At 45.3% G+C, this 25197-nt stretch overlaps 1 protein-coding gene across 3 annotated transcripts in view; it reads right to left on the reverse strand.

The window, feature by feature from the left end:
* Positions 1-1151: 1151 nt before the first annotated feature.
* ASXL2 (ASXL transcriptional regulator 2) overlaps positions 1152-25197 on the reverse strand; it is an 88244-nt gene continuing 64198 nt past the window's right edge. For 2 of the 3 annotated variants that reach the window (XM_031596011.2, XM_031596013.2), the window contains 7 exons: positions 23102-23228; positions 18570-18710; positions 16706-16869; positions 13770-13866; positions 11049-11154; positions 9666-10371; positions 1152-8142 (listed from right to left, as the gene is read on the reverse strand). In XM_031596011.2, coding sequence (XP_031451871.2) covers positions 5779-8142; positions 9666-10371; positions 11049-11154; positions 13770-13866; positions 16706-16869; positions 18570-18710; positions 23102-23228 — 3705 coding nt within the window. In that variant the 3' untranslated portion in view covers positions 1152-5778. The remainder of the gene's footprint in view (positions 8143-9665; positions 10372-11048; positions 11155-13769; positions 13867-16705; positions 16870-18569; positions 18711-23101; positions 23229-25197) is intronic. The other variant, XM_090136485.1, reaches the window with a different exon arrangement.

Genomic DNA, 25197 nt, shown 5'->3' on the forward strand with positions numbered 1-25197 from the left:
GGGAGCTACCACCCATCAGCAAATGTGGCTGCTGGCAGGCACGTCCCTTGCACACCTCCAGGCACACAATAAAAGATTGTAACCAGAACCTCAGTCCCTGCTGCTTGAGACAATGGGACAACACCTTCCACATCACAGCTACAGGTGGGCTGAGAGCACAGCCCTGCCCTGAGCAATGCACAGTGCAGCATCTGCTAACAGGAGACCGGCTGGGTAAGGTTGAAATTAGGGTAAGGAGGAATGGGAGATGCAGCAGTACCAAGGGAATAAGGAATGTTGTCTGTTTGTCAAAGTGCAGCAGATCCAAACACACCACTAGTATATATTTTGTCTACCCGATATATCTTGAATATGAAAACAAATATGAAACAGCCCTAATTCCATCTCACATCCCAAGGTATAATGTCAGCACAAGGCTGAGGTGGAGCTGCTCTTGCTACGTACACATGGCCAATGCAGCTGTGCACACCTATACAGATGCACACACATCTGCACAGCCCCTATATGCACACCCACCAGTGGGGTGCAACTGTTCAGAGTGAAAACCCCACCAACGTGCAGACAGCAAATTTTGACAAAATACTGGGTTCCATCCTCTTGTTTCCAAGAGATTCCAATGACAGCCGATGTGGTATAAAAATACCAGTTGCCCACCTTTTCAGTTTTCAGATTTGTACTTTAAAACCTGACTTGTCAACCATTCTTCTGGACTTCTTTCTTCTGGACTTTTGGTATGTTGTTTAAATTCCCCATCAGCACCCTAAGGTGCTCACACAGCAATTGAGCTACTGATCACCATTCCAATGGCACAGCAAAACTGAGTCGCTTCGGATTCTCTTTTGGTTGAGCAGCTTCTGTACCAGTGTGTCTCTTTGGCTAGGAAGGTAGCATTGCTTATGGAAAGGATCCACCTCAACTTGTCTCCTCACCGTGGGTTCTGCTGGGTGGCTGTGAGGCAAAAGGAACGGATACCAATGGAACACAAAAGGACACGGGACTGAAAAGGTTCTGTACGCTCCATCTGAAGCTGCAAAACTCTTCCAGATTCCTTCAGTGCTGAACTCCTGCCTTCCCTGCAGCCTCCCTCCTCGTGTCCTCCCTCCCTCTTTTCTTTTTTTTTCCCTTTTAACATTATTACATGCTCAAATCCAACCAGCTCAAATACTTTTTAATGCACTGTAAATGTAAAATAAAGAATATATGAAGTACATACAGTATATATATACATATTTCAAATACTTAAAATTCTTACGTAAAATATGATTTTTCTATATTATTTGTGTAAAAATACATTTTAAAATGGTGTCAACTCGATTTTTCTGTACATACCCTCTATTCCAATTTAAGTCCCTTTTAAAAAGGCGAAAGACAGACAAAGGTTCAGCATCTTCTAGCTGTGTTTACAGGCCTGTTGTCGAAACCAGAAAAGCTCGTGGTAAACAGTATTGGATTTCTTCTCTTTAAGAACTCCCACATTTATTGCATCAATGGACAAAACGGAATCTTTCCAGTTCTCCTGCTAGTGAAACTCCATGGCCTTGCTGAGAAACTGCATGCTCTCCATACCCTGCTCATCTAGTTCATAAATCATCCTTTGTCTTTTTTTTTTTTTTTTTTACAGATACTAAAATATATATTACTTAAAATATATTACTGTAAGCTCTTAAAATTGATCTTCAGTTATATCAAATGTATAGCATTAAAAAAAAAACAACCCCTGTTAAGGAACAGAACTGCGGATGTTGTGATCGCAGCAAGCGCCTGAGATGCTCGCCTGGTTGGACTCCGTTGCCACACCAATGGAACTGCCAACCCCATGGAGGGATTCCCTGCAGCCTCCTGCACACCTACAATGGGATTTGGGAAGCTGAAAGCCCTGGGCAGAGCCCAGCACGCTCCTGGGCTGACTCAGCCATGACTGCATGATGGGGGCTTTGGACAGCTGAGCCTGAGCTAATCCCAAGAGAAGACAGGAGCCTTCCCAGGGTTTCAGCATCCAACACAGAGCGACCACTGGTCTTCTGGGCACTTCCCTGAACAAAACCCCAAATTACCTTCACCACGAGGTGGGAGGGCTCCATGCCAGCCCCCACGCAGTTCAAAACCACTGCTGGACTGAGCGTGGTTGGCACAGAAGAGCCACAGCTCAGCCTGACCAAGGCAGCTCCTGTTGGGCAGGACGCAGCCCCAGGACGAAGGTCCCCTTTCAGTCCCAACCTGAGAGCTCACCTCCCAGCTGTGACCCAACACCATGCACTACACAACTCCACTGACCGTGCAGCTGCTCAGCACGTTGGTCTTTCCTTTTGATTTAAGAAGGGCATCAGAATTCCAAACAGATTTCCTTCCCCATGCTACCAAACTGTATCCCACAGCCTCAGCTCATCTGTGGAGTTGCATTCACTCCTCCATTAAAACAGCTTGAACAAGGTGGGGTTTTTTTTGCACTGGAAAGTTAAATTCCATTGCTCAGTTTCTATTTCTAGTTCTCACGCTGCAGGACTTGGATTGCAGCTCAGGAGGGAAAGTATAAACCTGAGCACCTCTTCCTACTCAAGCTGCTTCTACTGCCACAGAGTCTGATGTTAGACTTTGTAAAATATTTAGTATCAGATCTTATTTGTTATAGAATCATAAAGTCATTAAGGTTGGAAAAGACCTCTGTGATATCAAATCCAAGCATTAACTCATCACTACCATGCCCAGCAAAACGATGACATTTCCTATAGAATGCCATTATTTAATACCTGGGCTCCAAAGTCTGTTGTTTTAAACTATGTTTAACACAGGTAAGGCCAGCAGGGAGCACTGCTACATGGGCTGCAGGATGTTCCCTTTCTGTAACACATTATTCAACAACCAGCACTGTGAAACATACAAAGCTTTCAAGGCTTCAGGCAGACCTGTACTTCTGTTGGTTATTATACTGAGCTCTGTTGTTCCTAATGATTTCCTGACTACTTCATGCCCTCTTGCAAACCTGTGGATGTTACTCCATCGAGTTCCACCTAGTACCTCATAGCCTATGGTAAAACCAAAGACAGTTAAAAGAATTTACTGTCTGAAAAAGGAATAGAGTAGAAGTAGCCCAGGAAAAATGCTCATCTGTTAAAATAGAACTAAGGCACTGAACACTTGTAAACTTCCAAGTCATGGCATGAGATGCCCACGTTTCCCATCCAGCCTAGCAGCCTGGCAGCCCTGCTTATCCCAGTGGTCACCCTGTGTCCAAACCTGGCCCAGCTCCACTTCCTATTGCTGTACGTGTTGCAGAAACCAAACTGTGCTGCAGAGGAACGCCTGCCAAACATAAAGGCAGTGAGGAGCTGGAGCTGCAGGGGGAGTCGGGGGTGGCTTTAGGAAATGCTGAGGACATGTGGATGCTCAAACACAAAGCAGTAATGCGTGCTGCTCCCTCAGCACCTCCCTTTCCCTGTTTGCAGCACTTTGTTGGCCACGAAGAGTTACTGATGAACGCTGAGGCGTGAACAGAATCGATCCAAGCAAAAACTCCTGGCTTTTATTTGAGGCAGAACTGACTTTTTCAGTTTCTTTTGTAACTAGCTACAGCCTTCAGGCTGGGTTACACTGGGGGATCTGCATTAGAAGAGAATTAATGTGACTCATGGAGGATCACATGGCTGCAATGCTTCCCTTCAAGGCTCGAGTTAACAAGGCAAGGGAAGATCCTACTCTGCCCGGGGTACCACATGGACCTCCTCAGCGCCCTACAAATTCCAACAATGGAGAGATGCCCATTGGAAAGGAAGGAGGGATGCAGGCAGCGATGTGGCCAAGTCAGTTCTTCCATAGCAGCCAGCCCAGAGAAGCAGCCATCCCTCTGGTGGGCACCCAAAGCCATGGGGCTACAGATGTGGCCAACGCTTGTGCAGCACAACAGAAAAACCAGGGGTAATTTTTTTTAAGATTTAAGTGGTTTCAAAAAAATCCCCAACTGTACTTCTATAGTTAAATCCTTTCCACCGCTGGATGCCTAAGGAGTGATGCAGAGTTAGACTGGGTCCCCAGTCAATGCATGGTGAGCAAATCAAATCCCAGGATGTGCTGATCCTGCGTTGGAGGATACCACGCTCTGTTGGACAGGGAAGGAAATATTCTCTGCCGAGTGATTAAGCCTGCAACTCTCGTTATCGTTACGCTCCCTGCAGAAACACTCAGTGCTCCCACGTGTGGGAAACGGGGAAAGCAGCAGTGCAGTCAAATGGAAAGAAGGAAAAAGGCTTTAGGACCCCAGCTCATAAAACAGCCGTCACCTCTTTCGTTAATATTGCTTCATCTTAAAAAGGCCTTTGGATTCAAAGTGAATTCAGTGCTTTTCCATCAAAAACATACACAGATTTGTTACCTGACCAAGATCTTGAATGGCCCCCCTCCCTCCCCCAACAGTGACAACATGGAACTGGATGTGAACCTGACGTTTTCTGGGAAGAGAAGTAACCTACAGCTCCTCCATGCAATGCACGCTCGTTGCACTACATCAGAATGCAGACTGGAGTATGCTCTGTCAGCCAGCCTGTCGAAAATTATTGTTGTTGAGTACCATATAGTACCATTTTGTAACTGTTAATTTGGATTAATTGGAAAGAATGGATTGCGAACACCGGCACTGGGCCACAACGGAGCGCAACCAGCAGTTGGGGCAATTTGGTTTTCAAAAGACATGGAGATGCCCAGACACCAGTGAGGCCCAACGAGAGGCTTGTTTTCCACACTTAGCTTAATATAAAATTTAGAGAAATGAGAGAAGTCTGACTACGTGGAGTTTTTAATGAGCCACAGTAAGCTTCCTAGAAAACAGTAGGACAGAGGGTGACATTTAGTGCACTTCACTTGCATAATGTGCTGTGATGGTTCTCAATGGTGGGGATGGCACCTTCCAGCTCACTTGAAATAATGCCTAATAAAGCAGGTTTCTGCCGAGTCCTGACAGTCTGGAAATGAAATGCAGTTCAGCACATCTTTGCGATCTCTGCTTTAAATGGTTCCTGGGATTACCAATCATCACAGTTACTGAGTTGGTTTAGTGATTTAAATTCTGGTATCCTATGGTTAGTATAGTTGCCTTTTTCAGCAGCAAACCAAGACACTACCGCCCTTAAAATGAGGTTACTGCAACTGACTCCTTGCAGAGGAGAGGATATGCAATCAAAACCACCAGCCAATATTGCACAACCCAGCATGCCTTCTGGGAACGGCCATGCCGTGGGTGATGGGCCATTCTTGAAGGCTGGTGTAACATCAGCGGCTTCCAATTCTGATCAATCTGAAGTTCAGAGCAACACAGCACCCCATTGAGGGGCTGTGGGGCTCTGTCAGCACAGACATTTCGTGCCTTGATTACCTGGCTCCTCTCCTTGCCAAGAGAAGACCAACAGCTGAGGTTTTGCTGAGGGATTGTTACCCCATCTAGAGCAGAGCTCAGCAAACATGCTGGATAGCAGGCTAGGGTTAATGGAACTGCAGTACAAGTCAAACACTATCTCCTAAAAGATTGAAAAAATATTTTTAAACAAAATAATGTGACATATTTACATAATTCCTTAAGTGCAAACTCTTGTCACAATTCACGTAGTTGAGCTCAATTTAGACTCACTGTACAAGAAGGTGCTCTTTCTTTAATGAAAGAAGAACTCTACTCTGTATTCCTGATTCAGTAACGTGTCTCTTGTGCAAGGCAGTAAATTTCCTGTTTCTTCCCAATGTACTTCCAAAAGCAAACCCAACATGGAGCCTTCCTCTTCCCACGTCACGTCCCGGTTACCGCACAACCAGGCAGGAGACACAGAGCTTAGAGGGGCCAATGCAGTCATCATGGCAGAAGGCACCGCAGCCCTTGCACATGATCATGGCTTTCAACCTGCAGTAACACTTGGAAGGGGAGTCCTCCATGCTGCTGTCTTCAGCAAAGGCCTGAACCGGGATGGTCTGGCTGTGGTTGCCAGAGTTCATGGCTTGGCTGGTGGGAATGGTGGTTACAGTCACAGAGAAGGACATGACGTTCCCCATGCTACTGGACAACTGATTGCACTCAGAGAGCCCGCTCATGAGAGAGCCCTGGTTCACGTCTGGGGAGGTGGAGACGTTTATTGTGCCGCTGTAGCTGGGCCCGATGAGCTGCGCTGCCGCAGCATCTCCTCCCAGCTTCGGAGGGTGGGGATGAGAAAGCTGGGGAAGCTGTGGCTGCGCAGAGTCTGAGGACGGCGCAGAAGAGCTGAAGAGCTCAGGGCTGCTGTGCGTTTTTCCCTTCACCGTTTGCACCATTTGCTCTTGAGCGGCCTGAATAAAATCTCGTGCTAACGCCGTTCCATCCAACTCCTGAATGTTCTCCCTGCTGCCGGCTGCCTGCTGAGACACGGCTGCTTCCGTCTTCATGCCCTTTTTAGCAAGGATGCTGTAATCTGAGGAATTTGCACCTTGTGATACCTGTTCTTTTTCACATGGAGCAGCCACCTGGGAAGCCTGGGGCTCCTCTTTTACGCTGACATGCTCGTGTTCATCACCAGTGCTCTCATCGTCCGCATCTCCTTCCTCACTGCTGCTGCCATGGCCAGCCATCTCTTCACATTCCCCAAATTCTGCTTTTGGACCACCGGCTGGGCTGTTCAGACACGAGCGGGTTTCAGGGTTCAAGGAGAAGCCTCTCCTCAAACTCTCCGAACCGCGGCCGTAGGTGGAAATGTTGAGCAGATAATGACCAGACATAGCGGGTTTGGATGTCCTTCTGCCCATGAAACCCAGCACAAATCTCTGGCTGGTGGAGCTGTTTTCTAGCTGGAAACCTGAGTGCGCGAGGTTCACTTGGGAAGGCTGAAGGACCGGGAGCAAATTCTGCCTGTGGACCCTCTTGATGAGTGTCTGAAGGATCTGCTCCTGCGTTGTTTTACTGAGCGCCTCTGGGTGCTGGTCAGCACTGGGCTCCTTTCCTGCAGGGAGCACAAATGTCCTTGGAATGTGAGGCAGAGGCCTGCTCTGGCAAAAGATCTTCCCGAGCTGCTGTGGGGATAACCCCGACTGCCTTTCACCCTCGGCTCCAGCACCACTCCCTGCTACAACGGGTGCTGCTGCCCCTTTCTCTTCATTAGAAGCTAATGGGACAGTTTTCATTTCTGCTTTGGTGAGAGGCTTCGGCAGGATTTGCTCCAGGGGGACGCTCTTGCCTTGAAGAAGTTGGGTGACCAAAGGGTTGTTGGCAGGAATACTGGAGTTTGCTTTTGGGAGGGCCCCGCCTGAACTCGGATGGCTTTTAAGGCTAGGTGCTGCTGACAAGGTGATGGAGCACGGGGCAGATGGAGCTGACACCACCGCACCTCCAGCCTGGGCTTCTGAGCTAGTGGGGGTCAGCGAAGGCATCAGATGGGAAGGAGATGTGCCTTGGGGGACCTCTGAGCCGGTCCCTCCTAAGGCCGCAGGAGCTACCTTGGTGGCATTGCTATCTGCTGAGGACACAGTGACACAAGTTGTTCCATCCCTGACAGTTGATGCCCCGCAGGCCTGGCCGGGACCTGCTGGAGCAGAAGGTGCTTTCTCTTGTTTGTCACAGCCACCAGCACACGAGGAGCCCGAAACCTGATTTATAGCCATGTTTGGGGGGCTCTGTTTGATTCTGCTGATTTGCTCAATCGCTGATACCGCTGGGGAGGAGCAGTTGGTGCCTGGATTGCCAGCTGCACTTCTGGATTGCAACGTGGAAGTTTGCTGTAGTTGTGCTCTAGAAAGACTGGGGGTTCCTGGCTGCTCCTGAGTCTCCATTGGGGAATGGGTCCCTGGGCAGCGTGGAAGAAACCTTCTCGAACCTCCCCCGCTTCCAGTTCCTGCCAGTTCCAGTGCATTTCCTCGCGTTCCAGTTTCTCCGGCTCCACTCGTCGCTGTGTTACCCGTCCCTCCGCCGCCTGCTGGGCCCCCACCGGGGCCCGGCCCTGGCACTGCTCCCCCCGAAGAAGCGGCGGCGGCGGCTGCGGCGGCCGCTGCCCTCTGGGCCCTGACCTGCTGGGCTTTGGCCTTGATGTCCGCCAAGGTTCTGGCCCCTGTTCTGGCCGGACTGATGAGTGAGGCTGGGAAACGTACCCTGGGAGAGACCTGGCCCGCAGGAAATGGCATGGGGGAGATTCGGGAAACAGGAATCTGAAAGAGAGGAGAAAAGGGGAATTGATATACAGGGAATGTCTAACCCACATCATTAATGACAGAAGTGTTTATGGTTGAAGTTTTAGATAAATGCTTTTGGAGTTCTCACTTGAGAAGAATACAAAGAAGAAGGTCCACATTCTTTTGATGTCTGGCACGCCTATTTTGGGTCTGTTATCACCTCATTAACTCAGGCTGGAAGCTCTTCCCTTGCAGGTACAGGCTGTTCCCCCACGCCCCATCATTACAAAGCCTACTGAGCTCAATCAAAAGCGACCAAAATTCAACACCTCTCAACCTGTAGCCTAGGTTTCAGTTAACATTACACATAAGCAACTTACATCCATTTGTACATCTGTGAATTACTCTTCTACCCCTGCATGTCTACGTTTCACTCTTCAGTGTCCTTCTATGAACTATGAATGCTCTGCTGTGCATCTTCACATAAAATGCCAAATTTTAGTTCTGTCTTGTAACACATGCTCTCCACTCCCCTCACCTTTGCAGTATACTTTATGTGTGATCGCCCTTTCTTCCTAAAATGGAAATAATGAGATCAGTGCACTCATAGTAGTGCTTTTCTCTCATCTCCAACGACTTAAGCTCATATCCTTTAAAGTCACATTTATTTTCACACATCCACGATACTTTGCTGACTCCCAATTACCTCCTAATCTTAATGAGAGATTCGAATTCTTAGAACATACAGAAATAGAGCAATTGAATCATTTTCCATACACAGTTTCTGCCTAAGGTCCCAAACAAGGGAGCTGAGCTGGGAATTTCCTGGAAGCTCAATAGCAGGTGTGTTTCCTATGGCCTACGTCTGAGGTACAAGAGAACAGCATTGCTCAGGCCAAAGTCTGCAGCCCTTCTGTCACTGTCACGCTTCGTTTCTGTTTTCCTTTCTGGTAATCTACTGCTTAACTTACAGAATCACAGAATCATAAAGGTTGGAAAGACCAATAAGATAATCTATTCCAACCATCAATCCACGCCTGTGACTACTGAAGACCACGTCATCTTTTTGTATGTAGATTCCTGCTAGGATTCAGCAGATAAAGGGCTTTCCCTAAAACAGACCTCTGCTACCCAGTCTGATACTTCACTGCATTCAGCATTAATGATAACCGCATCATTTTGGGATTTATTTTTAACACAGGCCAACAGTTTACTTTCTGGACTTGATATAGTAGAGCAAACTGCTGACAGCATTCTTTCTAGACCTATTCTTGTCCCAGTGGGGATACACCTACAAAGTTCTTTGTGCTCCTAGGCTGCAGCTCCCTTTGTGATTTTGGTCCTGCAATTGCTGGAGCTCCTGGTTGAGCAGGTCTTGTAACAGGAGACTGAACTCAATTCCCTTTAGCACACAGCTAAGCTTTGCATTTTTGGATCAAGCACTTCCATCACTGTAATAAGCAGGCAACGTAACTTGCATGCAGAACCAGAACTGAGCTGACCCAGCAGCGCTGACCAACACAAACCCACTCTGTGGATCTGCCTTCCTTTCTCCTTACCTTGAGGGGGGGCACGCGTGGCACTGGGGGCCCGGCAGCAGGAAAGGACTGCGTTTGGCTGCGAAACGCCGGCTGCTGCTGCTGGCACTTCTCCGCAATGCGCGGCTTCTTCTCAGGCGTGGTCAGAGCTTCTTCACTGCTCTCCGACTTCCTCTTATGGCCTTCAACACTGACCTCCATTTCTTCATTTACAGGGGGTTTCTTTTCTGGCGTCAGTGAGGCGACTACTGGACTCGTCACCTTTGCTGCTGCTTCACCTGCTTCAGGGCTCTTTGGTTTGCTTGGGGCCAAGACTGGGGCATGCACAGCCTCCTTCACTTCCTTTGATGCAGCGTGCTTCCTCTCTTCTTCCAGCTTCTGGCTCACAGCAGGCTGTGGTTTCTCTTGGATGGGTTCTCCTTGGATTCTCTCTTGGATTTGGGGGTCACTGGGCTTCGCTGCACACCCAGCTGGGGAAACTGAGGCCTCGACAGGTTTGGCTGCTTTGGGCTGCATCTCTTCTCTCCTTTCCTCTCCTCTTCTCTCCTCTCCTTTTTTCACTGTGGGTGCTTCCTGGACCACTTGTGCTTTAGACTCCAATGGAGAAGTGATCTCCTCTTTGACTGGCATACATTTTGGCTGTTCTGCTGCTGGCTTTTCAGCCTCTACATCATCAGCGCTGGTGTTGGCTGTCAGTCTCTCAGACTCTTCAGGACTTAATCCAGAACTAACAAAAAGAGTAGCATTTTTGTTTTGTGAAACATTCTTGCAAAAAACATGCTATTCTTATAAAAACAAAGAGGGCTGTCTAAATACCATACCCAAAGTAAATGTAACTTTTACTGATTTTATGCCATGATCTTTGAAATCCTTCACTACTGTTAGTGCTTCCAAGTGAAACAGAACTTAATAGCAATGTTTAAAACCAACTAAACAAAATACGTGGAGCACGCATTAGATCTAATCCTCTGCCCAGATACTCATTTTCCAAGCTGCAAACCAAAAGAATTTGGCCAACAGTAAACATTTCCTTTCCTTGTCCCTGCAGGCCTATCTCTGCCATATGCAAAATGCCTCACACAGCTTGCATCTGACGTCAGCTTACATGGTGACATTTGCTGAAAGGGACTCCGGGTTCCTGAAAAGCATCCCCCTATTTTTCCAGAAGAACATGGCCAGCTGCAGAACCACTGATGTACCCTTTGCTTAGAACCAACACTGCCTGTCCTGTTCATCCACCCTTATTTACACAAGAAATGAACAAGTTGGGAATCTAATGAAGCGAGATCTTGTTGAGATTTGATAAAAGGTAATGTCTACTGGTGGACAGCACATGAAATCCACAGGAATAAGTGTGTCCTGAGAGGCAGTGGTGGGGGTAAAAAAGATGCTGAAGGTCCTTACCTTTGGCCGTAGTAGCTTTCAAAAAAATGTTCCTTCCACAGCTCAACCTTCTTTTCCTTTTCTATTTCTTGACGTATTCTTAGCTGCATTTCTGGTGTGAACTCACCTGCAAAATGCAATAGGGGTCATGTGCAAAACAAGCTATAGATAAAGTGAATTAGGATGACCACAGGAGCCCTCATGCTTGCAGAAGACAGTCCTGTCTCACAGAAGCCCTCCACAGCTTTCGACAGTGCAGCCCTACACTTCTCCTGAGCTGCAAGGTGTTCCTCTGCTGCCTGCTCCTTGCTGGATTCTTCTGGATGGCAACTGCCCTCAAGCACATCAACTGGTGCCCACTATCTGGTGTCCTCTGCAAACTTCCCTAAGTGTGTGGAGTGCTGAGACGAATCCGTGTGCTCCATGTGCTACCAGCATCCAGGTGTGAATTACGAGGCAGAACACACCATAAGCTGCTCTCTCAGGTGGCTATGAAGTCACCTACACCCTAATGTCAAAGGCTGGATACAAGAATACTGTGGGAGACAGATGCAGAATCAGGGAATCACTCGGGTTTGAAAAGACCTCTAAGATTCCCAAGCCCAAGCTCAACCCACCCCACCATGCCCACTGCCTGTCAGAGCCACATCCCCACGGTTCTGGAACACCTCCAGAAATGTTGATTCTCCCTGGGCAGCTGTGCCAAAAAGCTTTGCTTATGTTGATGTGAATGACACCTACTGATCTCTGCTTATTCACAAATTCAGGGGTTTTTAGGCAGTCAAGCCATGCAGGCAAGAAATGAATCCTTGCTGAGTGTTCCCAATCACCTTCTCCTTCACACACCCAGAAATGTCCTACAAGAAGGCTTGCACCACGATGAAACTGAGACTGACCAGATTTGCATTTTCTCAAATGACCTTTTTTGTGCTTTTTGAAGGTGAGTGCAACATTTGCCTTTCTTAGTTGCGGGAAATTTCTGCCAGTCTTCACTTCCTTTTCAGGATGGTGGGCAGGGGCCTCTCAGGCACTGGAAGTTCCCTCAGCTCCCTGAAACGCAGCCCATCTGCTCCGAAATCATTTGATGGTTCTGAAAATTTTTACCCATGGTGACAAACTATTTCTGTCATTTCTATACCACTTTATGCCTTGCAGAATCTTAGAATCATGAAGGTTGGAAAAGTTGTCCAAGATCATCAAATCCAACTGCTGACCCACCCCACCATGCCCACTGCCCTCAGTGCCACATCCCCACAGTTCTGGAATGCCTCCAGGGACGGTGACCCCATCACCTCCCTGGGCAGCTGTGCCACTGCATCACTGCTCTTTTGGAGACGTTGTTCTTCATATCCAACCCGAACCTCCTCTACAAACAAATGCTGCTGTATGAAGATATCCTAAGCTTCTGACCTCAGCTTAGAAAGACCACTGACCTGTATCTCTCCTCAGGTACTGATGTCAATCTGGCAGCTTGTGCTGCTTCTATCTACAGTAATGATGTCTGACTATACATTCACAGTTGAGGGCCTGAGTGCATTAGATGCAGCCAAAGAAAACCTACAGGCCTGTTCTGCCTGCAGTGGCATCAAGCTTTGAGACCTGAGCAGTGATATGCTGCTTAGTGAGAATGGCAGTGGACACCTCCAGACTTCAGCTCGACTGCTGCAAGCTTTATCAGCACAGAAGGTTCTACAGCTGTAGTGTTTATAATCTGGTGATTGGACACTGTTGTACCCTTTAGATGTGGAGTCATGAATAGATGAAAAGTCTTCAGTTAAGCTTTAAAGGGAAAACACCAAAGGATGAGGGCCAAAATTACAGACGGTTCCAACAATTACGAAGTACAGACAGCTGAATTCCGTTCCTTGCCTGCTTACTGTCATAGATACACCCACAAAACATAAATGATGATACAGAATAGGATGCATTTTCTATGGAAAAACCTCCTAAGAATCCATTGTCTGGACATGAGTAAATGGCATTCCCTTCTTGAGTCATGGCTGGTGCTGCTGCCTTCATAAAAACGCTGATGAGAGGCTGTGTGGCTGAGCTCTGTAGAGGAAACAGTCCCTGCCAAGGAGTGAGTGCACTTGTGATGATATAGCTCGATTAAATTAAAGAATTCAGCACCTCTGAGTTTGAGATGCAAATGTTTGTTGAAGGTGCAGGCATCCTACGTATCTGTACTTGGCTATCTTTATGGTATGTAAAGAACAACGTCTTGGAGGACTGACAGTACCAGATATGACAAGATCACTTCACTGATGATAAAGTGCATTAACTGGGAATATAATTTACCTTCTCTACTGAGCTCTATTTGGCTAGATAATAACAAAACTCTACTGTCATTTCATCAACATTTTAAAAAACGTTTTTCATTCTTTTGCCATTTCTTCCACATACTTGTTCATTTTTCCACGCATAAAGTTCAGAAGACGACTTCTTACTGCAGTCCTTACTGTGTCCTGCAGTTCATAAGATCACAGAATCACCAAGGCTAGAAAAGACCTCCAAAGATCATCTAGTCCAACCATAAACCAACCACCAGTATTTCCCCACTGAAGGGAAATACATCTAGGCTTGCACTCGCTCTTATGGGCTACATTGCCTACAGCTGTCTTAAACGTAGGAACTTATCCAGCCTTTCAGTTTCTCTGTCAAATTTATTTTACACATTTCCCAAAACATTGGTGAGCTTAAAAGCCTTGTAACACTTTCCTTCTTTGCTATGGGAAGTCTTACCTTCTGACAACCTCTCCTTCCAGCCCTGAGCAGCTGAAGTGAAGAACTCATTGTTCAACGCTGAACCACTCAGCTTCATCAAACCATCTGCCCCAACCTGGAATACATCACAAAGCAAACAGTGATAATTAGCTGAAAAGGCAAATGTCACGTGTTGTGTTGTCTGAAAACAGAGCAAGATTGCAATGTTGCCACAAATCTCTCTACAATCGGCCTTTATTTCGTTCAGAAGAAAAGAAACAAAGTCCGGGATCCAGGAGATTGTGATAAATTTTCCTCTTCTTTGCTTCAGCCCAACCCTATCCAGCTCTGCTGCTGCACAAACACGCACAAACAGCGCAAGATACAGGTGGCAAGGAGAAGTGCAAGGAAACAGGACAGCACAGCCCATGAATAGCTTCTTCAAATGCATTCTGCCCTGCAAAATTAATGCAAGACATTGCCTTGAATCGCTGTCCAGAGCAAAAGCTCTGCTGCCTTCTGGGAAAAGCAGGGATATAAAAGTTGTCAGGTTAAAGTAACTCTGAAATGCCTATAAACATAATCATAGCTGCCTCTGGAAAAACAGGGACAAGTGAAGCTCTAAACTCATTCGGTCTTCAAAATACAGTTAACCAAATAGGATGGTCAAATTACAGTGTAGGACATAAATGCAAAAGCATAAGGCTAAGAGTGGAACACAGCACGGTGGGAAATGATCAGCACACAGAAATAAATGTGTTTATTTATAAATAGTAATAATAATAAATTCTTTTCTGTTAGAAACACAAAAAGACACATTCAGTAATTTGCAGCTGCAGAACCACTACAGAGATGTACAGAAGGAGAGATTCCTTTTCCAATCCAAATCAATATTGATCAGCCAAAGAGTGGAACTCCAAAGATGATCCTCTGCTGCACATATGGTGCTGCCCATACCTTATGTGGGGGCACAGGCCTGGGCTATGTCTCAGTAAGTGCCCACTTTGAGAGAGGCACTAAGCCACTTCCACACAAACACAACAGAGAGGGGACCTTCTGCATTTGGCACATCCAATGTCTTCACCTCTTCTGTTTACTACAGGAGAGTCTGACATTGCTATGGAGTGCGTCACTGTGGGGTGGGAGATTTACTACAGTGAAATGCAAAATGAGCCCTTTCAGAAGCTAAGCAGCATTATTTAGATAATCAAAATTTGTTCTCAGTCAAATTCTAATTGAATTTAAGGATAATTAAACTTAAAAGTTGGGACAGAATTGTCCTGCCATCTGCTGTGAGCTTCTTGCCAGTAAATTCCAGCTGCAAACTCCATCACATCGTACTTTGACACATACCTCACTACTGCAAAGGCAACAAGACTTAAAAAGCAAGTCCTCCAATTATTTATTGAACTAACAAGCCCCTGACGAGTCTGATTGAAGATTAGAATTTATGACACAACATTACAACTCTTCCTAACTCCTAATGGATCTGCTCAAGACAGCACCCTCTGCAAAGCAGACCTCAGTGCAGCTGTGTGACCCATATGCATTATCAATGCTCCGTGAGCTGCAGAAGAGCAGCACAAACAAAAAGGCTTCGTTGTGAAGCAGCTGGTTTGGCTGCATGCTGCTGACTGTACCAACTGGATTTCCACTTTCTATAGGAACCTGGAATAACTACAGCTGAGATGCAGACCCCTTGGGAGTGACTGAGGTGAGTGCGAATTGGCACGTAGCACTAATCTGAACAGACACAGTAAAATATCTTCAAGGGACTCTCAGATCTGATACAGGATGTCCCAAAGCCACCCTTGGTGTCTGCAGGATGTTCAGGATTGCTCTAAGCTGTATGTGAATACATCTGAATGAACATCCCTACAACAGAAGTGGAAGGACAGTGCAGAATCCCATGGAAGCACGGTGCAGAATCCCATGTTGCTTGGAAGCTCCCAGGCCCATTGAGGTAGGAATGCTGATGATCAACACATCATATGATGAAGGCAAAAGGAAGTATCCTTGTTCAAGCTCTAACCTTTCTGGTACTCAGCACAAACAGACTGAACTTCACTCCCTGAACTCACTGTATTTTCCTCCTTTTACAAGCAAGGGTCTTATCCCTTTGGTCTTATCTCTATCATCCCTGGATCCACTGGCTGCTGAAGAAAACTGCTGTGATGTTAAGACTGCTTCAAGCAGGTTGTTTTGTATCCCTCAGGATGGAATTCATCAGATCCACCTGATGTGGATCCCATTCCTTCCCACCAAGTACTTTTCTGGCTTTTCAAGCCCTTTTCCTCAAACACACAGAGGTGTTGAGCACATCATCAGCAAAAAACAAACTGCCTCCATAGCTGGCTCCTGTTGTGTGCCTGGTGCCTTAACAGATACGAGATAACGAGAAACAGAAGAAGATGGAACTGAATTCCAGTGTCTGTTTAGGTATTGGGAAGGCACTTGTCCAGAAAACTGCAGGGTTAATCCTGTACCAAAGGGTCTGGGAGAGGATAGGAGAGGAAAATGTTGAGACCACCTTGCTCCTCATGGAGTCTGATGCACCACAAAACACTTCCCTCGCTATAGCTGGGAACATAGCATTGACTGGATGGAACTAAGTCACTGATTTATCAAACTTGAATTCTTTTATCTGGTAGCAACAAATACCCAAAGGAAACATAGAAGAATTTTCTAATATTTTGCACGGTACACAGAATAAAAAAAGTCTACTCCATTAGAGATTAATGTAGTACTTGGATGTCTGGATGATCTCTGGAGGCATTCAAAGCCAGGCTGGATGTGGCTCTGGGCAGCCTGGACTGCTGGTTGGTGACCCTGCACATAGCAGGAGGTTGAAATCAGATGGTCATTGTGGTCCTTTTCAACCCAGGCCGTTCTATGATTCTATGATTTTGTGTCTCATCAGATTTACTCCCTACTGACACCAAGAGCCTTTTCTCTGCCCCCAAACCACGACTCACCTGCCTGTCCACCTCTGGCAGCAGCAGCAGCAGGCGCTGCTGGCACTCTGTGGGCAGAACAGAGAACGTGTGCTTGTTGATCAGTGCCCTCAGGTTGGTGTTCACCAGGATGGAGTCGGGAGTTTCCACGTCAATTTCAGCGCACTTTGTTCTCTTCAGCTGCCCTGCAAAGAACCAGAGAGAACAGAGTAGCATCTTATCTATGAGAGGATTAAGGCTCCCAAAGAGCACTTCAGAGGTCCACTTCAAACCTTAATTTGAAATACACCATTTACCTTTGCAAAAGGTTATACATATAGTTAAAAACAAAATGTGGGAGGTCATTTCTGTCACTGAATTCTTCCTACTGCATCATACCCTGGGTCAGTTCATCTGGATTTCCTAGGAAGCCTGGGTGTCTATCTGGGAGCTGGCAAGAACTATTTTTCAGAAGGGTTTCTGCACAAGCTTTTTTCTGCACCACACCAGTTTTCTATTTTAAGCCTCCAGTTAAGGTCACATTGTTCTTAGGGATTTCTTCTTGGACTTTCCCGCTTTACTCTCACTAAAAGCAGCTCATTCTGCTTGTGTTGAAACCACAAGCCTGGACAAAGCAGCAAAAACGAGCAATCCTCTTTCCTTTTCTGCGTTTGAAAGCCAACATATTTAGCATTAACTCTTATGCTACAGCCAGCTGCAAACTCAGAAAATAAAAGCAAAGAAAGCATTTCTATCACGTACACGACTCCCTCAGGAAATGCAGGTTTGTGATTTATCAGAGTTGCAGTTTCCTGATTACAGAGTGAGCCGAAGCTGAGCTGGAGAGCAGCATCTCAACCTGGCTGCGTGGTTCCCATCTGATTGAGAGTTCATATACAGAAATGGCACCAGAGCATTCCTCTGCCTTATGTTTTTTTTTCCAGTATTTCATTTGTATGAACTTGAGAACATGGAAATTCTTCCACATCAGTGGATCACAATCCTTTTTAAACGGCCAAGGTAATAACTGTAAAAGCAACCTTATCTCATGTGGCTCTGTAAATGGGTCTGAGCCTTGAGGTGGTGGTGTGGGAGAAGGAACGGGGAAAGAGAGAAGCCTCAGAGGATTTGTGGGTGAACAGTTCTCAAATGATGGGATTCTGGTCCAGTATGTAATGAGAACACTGTGTCCTCCTTTCCTTGTGACTTCTATAGGCAGGTCAAGGTGCCACTCACATGACAGCACTCTATTTTATTCCACCAAATCTACAAAGATGTCTAACATGCAGAGACTGGCACTTCAGCTAGCTTCCTAGGCTTCCCTAAGTCGGATCTTCAGGGCACAAATCATCCTGCAGTAAGACAGAATCTAATGGAGGGCAAATGAAACACGCCCTCAAAGTGCCTGTTCTTCACCTGTGAGAAAGGAAATCTGGGATGATTAGCATGGATGGAGCAGTGTTAACCAAGGTCAATCCCATCCTTGGTATATGCAAAAGAAACTACAAAAGTTGAGGATAGTTGAGAAAGATGAATGGGAAGGAAGCTAAGTAACACTGAAGCCTGAAGGATCTGGGAAGGAATATTTTTTCCTCTTTGTATGTTACCATAGTGTCTTAAGTACATATGAAAAGCCTTCAAAATAATGCAAATCCTTCTTTGCTTCTCAAACTGAGCTCCAAATTCACAGGTAGAAACCCTTGATGCTACAAAATGAGCAAAGGCTTATTTGAACACGAAAGGTTTGAATTATTTCTCTTAGTTCACTCAGAATACTGGAAGTGCCTTCCACAAATCACTGCAGGAATGGAATTAATCGCATGTTTTAGTCAACGCTGCTATTCTGCCTTTTGTTCTGTCATCACAACAACTAAATCTCCGTAATCAGAAAAAATAAATGTCTTACTTGCGTGGAGCCTGTCAGATCTCTGGAATGGTTTCTTCCCCAGCCCTGGCAAGGCGTTTTCAAGCTTAACAGAGGCAGAGGAACTGGAGGTGGAGTTCTGAGAGCTGTTTGAGTGTCCATCGGACTGCTTTCCTACCCAAGCTGCACAGGAAATTGAAACAGTTCAACACAGGGATATACAAAGAAATATTATACAAGACATCTGTTTGGACTGAAATAAAGATTCTTTAACACGCTCACTGCAATCCCAGCAGCTCTGGGACAAGCACTTCTATGATATTTACACTCCTTTATTCTTGTAGCACTTATTTCCCAGAAGGCTGAGAGCAGAACAGCCCTCTGTAGCTCTCTCATTATCACAAAACAAAGACAAAATAAAGAGATGGACACCCATTTCAGTTATGGTTTGAGTCTATTTTCCTGCTAGTCCCATTTATATTCAGCCCAGTAATGATCTTGTTAAAATGTCCTTTCAGATGCAGCTTTAATTTCTACCAGAGTTCACTGTCACAAAAAATCTTTTCATACCTTATGTGTACTTTCTAATTTTTTACCTTTTATTCTAAAAGTTATTATTTTAAACCAACCTCAGTAATTCCTCCTCCCCTTTCAAATACTCAGATATTTTCATGTCCTCCCCCAAAGTCACTACTTAGCTGGTGATTTCACCATGATGATTTTGCCTTACAAAGCAGTGCCACCCACATTCCTTTTTGCACAGCACTACTATATTCTGCTGGTGGGAAGGATTTCTTCCCCAGATTCTCCCTGCCTGCCTCTCTTTTCTCTTTCTAAGTGAGATGAGTTAAGAACACAACCAGGTCTTCCCTCCTCTCTTTAGGTTTACAGATAACAACATGTCTCCATTTAAGAGCTTAATTGGGGGGTGCATGAATGTACACTGTTTCTACTAAACAAGTCCAATTATAGAGGGACTACAGCAAAAGCTGGGAAATACATCAGTCAAGGAGGTTCAGGTTGGGTATTAGGAACAATTCCTGCTCATAAGGAGCAGTGATGCAGTGGCACAGCTGCCCAGGGAGGTGGTGGGGTCAGCAAACCTGAAGGTATTCCAGAACCGTGGGGATGTGGCACTGAGGGATATGTGGACCTGAGAGGGCTTTTCCAAACCTAGTTTTTCTGTGATTTTCTTGAGACAATGTGTGAAATGAGTTTAATCCTTAACTCCAAAGCTAATGTTGCACCCACAAAGGTCAAAAAGGGTGAAAAATACAAACTGAGAAAATATAGGCCAGTCACTGTGAATTCGTCCCTGTGAATGCCACACTGGAGCACATTTCTGTGCACACGAAGGAGATGGAAGCAGTCAGCAGTGGATTTAGCAGGGGTAAATCATGCCTGAATAGCTTGATTACCTTCTGCCATCAAATGACTGGGTTTGTGGACGAGAGAAGACAGGTGGGTGCCAATTACCTCAATTTCAGCAAGACATTTGACATTGTGTCCTGAAATGCTGCAGGCAAGCTGAGACATTAGGTTTGGATGGGTGGACAAATGGAAGGGAAAAATCACAGAATGACAGAACTGTAGCTGGCTGGCTGGTGAGACTTGGGGAGAAATGCTTGACAGAATCACTGAAACAAACACTGAGGTTGGAAAAGACCTCTAAGATCAAGTCTAACCATGAACCCATCACCACCATGCCAACCAAAGGTAACTGCATCCCAGGCTGCACGAGCAGGACCACAGCTTAGAACAAACACAAGACTAATGGTTTTCCCTGAACCTTTTAGAAAGGGTCTGAACTACAGAGCTGCCTGAGAACAACAGAAAACATCATCAACTATTCAATACCCACATCACTTACTCTGCCTTTAAATGATGCATGAAGCACAGCTGATAAGTATGACCATTTCTTTCAAATGGATGTACAGCACATGGCTGCAACCTTGCATATGTCTGAACAGATGTTTAAGAAACATTCCAGCAGTATATAACCAGCAAGCCAGGACAGATTGGTCTAGTTTTGGTTTGGATTTCTTTAGGGCTATTTGGAAAGGGAAAATAAACAAACACTCTAAAACACAGGAAGAACTTTATACTAAAGAAAATGAGCAAGAGATGAGACAACATTTCCAGTTATGTGAAAGGCTGTAGAGAGAAGATATCAAATAACCAAACGATCAAATAACCTTCTATTTCCACAGTGGACAGGAAGGAAATCTTGGTTTTAAACCAAACCAAGGAAAAATTTTGATTGAAGACTGATAAAAACAATTTAACAAAGTTAACAAAGGAAGGTCAAGACTTGCTGGGGGTTTCTGGCCTTTGCAACAGTGTCTCTGAGAACAGAGTGAAGAAAGCATCTGTCAGGACAGCACAGCAGATCCTGCCCTGAGGAAAGGATGTGGACAAGATGAGCTCTCAGGGGTACTCTTAGTGCCAGTTTCTGATGGCTGTGGAATTTTTAACATGACCAGTGAACTGCAGCATAGTTCATAGAATTACACAAGATAATCCAGCAACAAACAGCAAAATGTTCATGTGACTACTGCTACTTTACTGTATTACTGCTATGCAGTTCTCTCTGGCTACTTCCATACTTGTAAACTAAGTGGTGGTGTTGGGCATTTCCATGGCTGTAAGAAGGGCAAAAAGTTAATTTTAAGAAGACTAGAAACAGCTGAGCGTTTGAGATTGGAAATGTAATTTTGCTGTGGTCTTTTGTGTATTTTCTCTCTCATTTTTTGGGCAGCCATTCTCTCAGTTAACTAGTAATAGAATGCAAAGTGATGCGTCAAGTTGCACCAGGGAAGGTTCAGGTTGGATATCAGGAAAAATTTCTTTGAAACAGTGGTCAGGCATTGGGACAGGCTGCTCAGAGTGGTGGTGGGGTCACCATCCCTGGAGGTGTTCCAGAACCGTGGGGATGTGGCACTGAGGGATGTGGGCAGTGGGCATGTGGGGTGGGTTGTGGTTGGACTTGAGGATCTGAGAGGTCTTTTCCAACCTGAATTGGAACCTATGATTCATGGCTGCCAGTCTCACTTGCTTCATCTGTGACAGAAACCTTTTACAGTGAGCACTCTTGCTGTGTTTTTCTCAGTGGTTCCATTTTCATGGTCATCATCTTTCTGAGATGAATGAAGGTCAGCCATGTAAATCAAGGCTTAACGATGGAAAAACAGAGTCAATATTAAGAAGGAGGGAATTTCCCACTCATGGAAGTGTTTGAGTTTGAAAGAAAGCACAGCATTTTACTCATAATAATGGGTAAACTGTGGGGTTAAGAGTGGGGCTAAGTGCTGGGACTTCAGACAGGACCTGAATACGTGCTGCAGGATCAGAATCAGCAGGACTGAACCAGAGAAGATCTTTGCTTTTTGGTAGAGATTTCAGTCCCCCATTGTTGCTGCAGAAGGACTTCATGCCAATGGATAACTGAGTGACAGAAGAACAGATGTGATTCACTGCACAGAAACAGAAGTGATGTACAAAAAGAACAACTCTCCTAACCTTACACATCCAGTGTTTGGCCCTAAAATAGAAAATAAGTCAGGAAAGAGTCTTGGAACTTTAACAGTTCTAGGAAAATGCCTGCTCTTGGCCAGGTCAAAAAAAGATAAAGCACATGCTAGGGATGGTTAGCAAAGGAACAAAGTTTAGAATACCATGACACCATACAAATTCAGAATGGATCCACACCCTGAATGTGCTGTAGGGTTTTAATTCTCTACGTCACAAAGTTTATAGAAGGAGTAAGATGGACAGCAGGACTCTTCCAACTGAGAAAGAAACATCTGCCCCAGGCCCTGCAGCACCTTGGGCTTGGTATAAACCATGCAATAAAAATACAGAAGCAATTTGCTGCATCTTAACAACTTAAATTATGCCTACAGAACCATCCTGGAATGCAGTTCTGATGAGAAGAACTTAAATATAACTGGCCAGAAGTAACCACATAGAACTTGTGATGAGCAGTGAAAACCTGCTGCTGGTAAGGAAGCAAACATACTGCTGAACAAGAAAGAGAAGAGCAACCCTGCTCATGGCAAGAGGGTTGCAACTGGATGATCTTTAAGGTCCCTTCCAATCTAAGCCATTCTGTGATGATTCTGTGATCGCACTCATTTCGAATGTAGTGTAATTTCAGGAAAGCACTTCAGAATCTTTCAGGTAAAAACATACATCTTTGGAACATGACATGAAAGCCACACTACAGAATGAAAAGGCAGTCTGGAAAGAAATGAATACTAAAAGAAACTCTGCCTAATTTGCTTAGCCATGAGAAGGACCTGACTACAGTGCATATGCAACTAAGGGGAATGACATTTGTCACAGAAAGAAGATGTTGAACAGGATGATGGCACAGTAAAACCATTCAAGATCTGTTCTTAACAGAATGCACTCCTAATAAAGTCCAAGTCAGGGAGAAAGGAACTAAAATATTTCAGAAACAAAACCACTTGAAAAGAGGACTTCATTCTTTCCTCCCCTAAGAGAAAGAGAAAGCAAGTTACAATGACAGTGACAATAACAATGAGCAGGACAGGAGTGTTGCTGCCACGTACCAGGTTTTGTAGGTGTGGAGGCACTGGCTGCCTTGACAGCCTTCAGCAGGACGTGCTGATTAGAGGACACCGGCATGCCTGCTCTGCATTGCTGCTGCTGCTGCTTCTGCTGCTGCTGTTTCAAGGCCTGGGGAAGAGGAAATTCAAAATACTCTCAGAAATCATTAATACATAGTCCAAGCATCTTGACTTACAGCAGATGACAGCTGGATTCTAACAGTGAGCATATAAAAAGCTTTCATTCATTCTGCATGGGACACCGATGCTGTCTATTTAAATACAGCACTGCAGGTACACACATTGCCTACCTTTGCAGCTACAGCCAAAAGCTAATGGTTGCAGAATGTCCTAGGTTGTGTTGTTACATTAAAAAAAGATATCTCTAGAGGAAGGAATTCCAAATCTGGAGCTGATTCAAGTGGTAATTACCTAACTAACTTCAAAGTATAACTTCCATAATGTAATTCATTTTCACCTCCTGGAGAAGCAAGTAGCAACTTAATAAAAACATTCAACAGAGACAACATCCATTAGGAAAGATTTTTTTTTTTAATTAGGAAAGTAATAAGGAATAGAACACTAGAATCCTTTGCTACAATAAAGGCTGTTAAGACAACTACAGCTTTGCCAAAAAAGCACCAGTGGCTGTGATAAGGAAGTAAGAAGGCAATTTGGTTAAACTGCAGCTGCTACTCAAACCAAAGTGTATGCTTTCAAAAAATGAACTCAAAACTAAACAGAACACATTCCAACAGATAAAGCACACACCAGAATTTAGGAATAGGAAGTGAGAGAAAACAATATGCTGCATACATACTAATGAGTGGGGCTGTTAACGAGACAACATCACTATCTTATACAATCATAATAAAATACAGGTATAAGCAGGAGAGGGAATATAAATACCCAGGAGCCCCCAGAATCTGTCACATGAGGAAAATGGAAGACAGACCCTCAGTTTGGAAAGGCACCACTTGAAGAAGACTGACAACAGGAGGATACAAAAAACCAAGTGACATGGCAGATTCCTATTTCTCTATCTATTAAGTAGTTCCTAAATAGTCACTTGCACTGCTGGGCAAAAAAAAAAAAAAAAATCAGTGAAACTGAAAAACAACCAAATTGAAAATTGGGAGGAGTAAACATTCCCTGCTATGCACAATTAATCTCCTGTTATTGAGGTCAGAAGCTTGAAAAAAAAAAAGATAGGGAGATATTCAATACAAATTCAATTCCCATGTAATGGTCTAGTCATTGAGACTGCAGCATCTGAACTTGCACATTGGATGGTGTGGGACAGCTCGAGAACAGCCTTGATGCAGGCAAGGACTACAACAACCTGTTCTCTCCTCATCCACAGACTGTCTTTTCATCACAGGTGTGCAGGTCGCTGCCTGCCTTCCCTGCAGGGCAGATCTCCAGCACACACATCAGGGGTGACTGCTGGGTGTTAATTCTCTGCTCAGGTTCCAGCCAGCTCTGAAGCCTTGCAAAAAAGAGCTTGTTCACCCTCCTTGGCCATCAAAATATGGTTGTGACTGTGGGTTCAGACCTCAGCCAGAGAACATAGCCCACATTCAGACTGGATATTAGGAAAAATATCATCTCGTAAAGAGAGGTGCTGCAGTGGCACAGCTGCCCAGGGAGGTGGTGGGGTCACCAAACCTGGAGGTGTTCCAGAACTGTGGGGATTCTGAGGGACAGGACAGTGGGCATGGTGGGGTGGGTTGGGTTTTGGCTTGTGGATCTCAGAGGTCTTTTCCAACCTGAATGATTCCATGATTCTGTGGGTGTTTGATTTACCAACCCAAGAGCTTCTGTAGGGTGCAGCACAGCTCAGCTCCTGGCCTTACTCCTTCCATGTGTGTGTAGCAACATTAGGTAACAAAAATGGATTAAGATGAAGGCCAACAGCATAAGCAATATTAATAGAGAGGGTGTGGCTCCTAATCTCTGAAAACTCCAACGAGATCTGAATTCTGATGGCTTTGGGATGGCTGCTTGAGCTGTGTGAGGAAGAGATGAGGTCAGTGAACTGGAGAGGAGCAGAGAAAAGAACTGGGGCAGCATCTACATTTTCCAGCCAAGGGTGAGAA

Source organism: Phasianus colchicus, chromosome 2, assembly GCF_987193195.1.
Source record: "Phasianus colchicus chromosome 2, bPhaCol1.hap1.1, whole genome shotgun sequence".
Taxonomy (NCBI): domain Eukaryota; kingdom Metazoa; phylum Chordata; class Aves; order Galliformes; family Phasianidae; genus Phasianus; species Phasianus colchicus.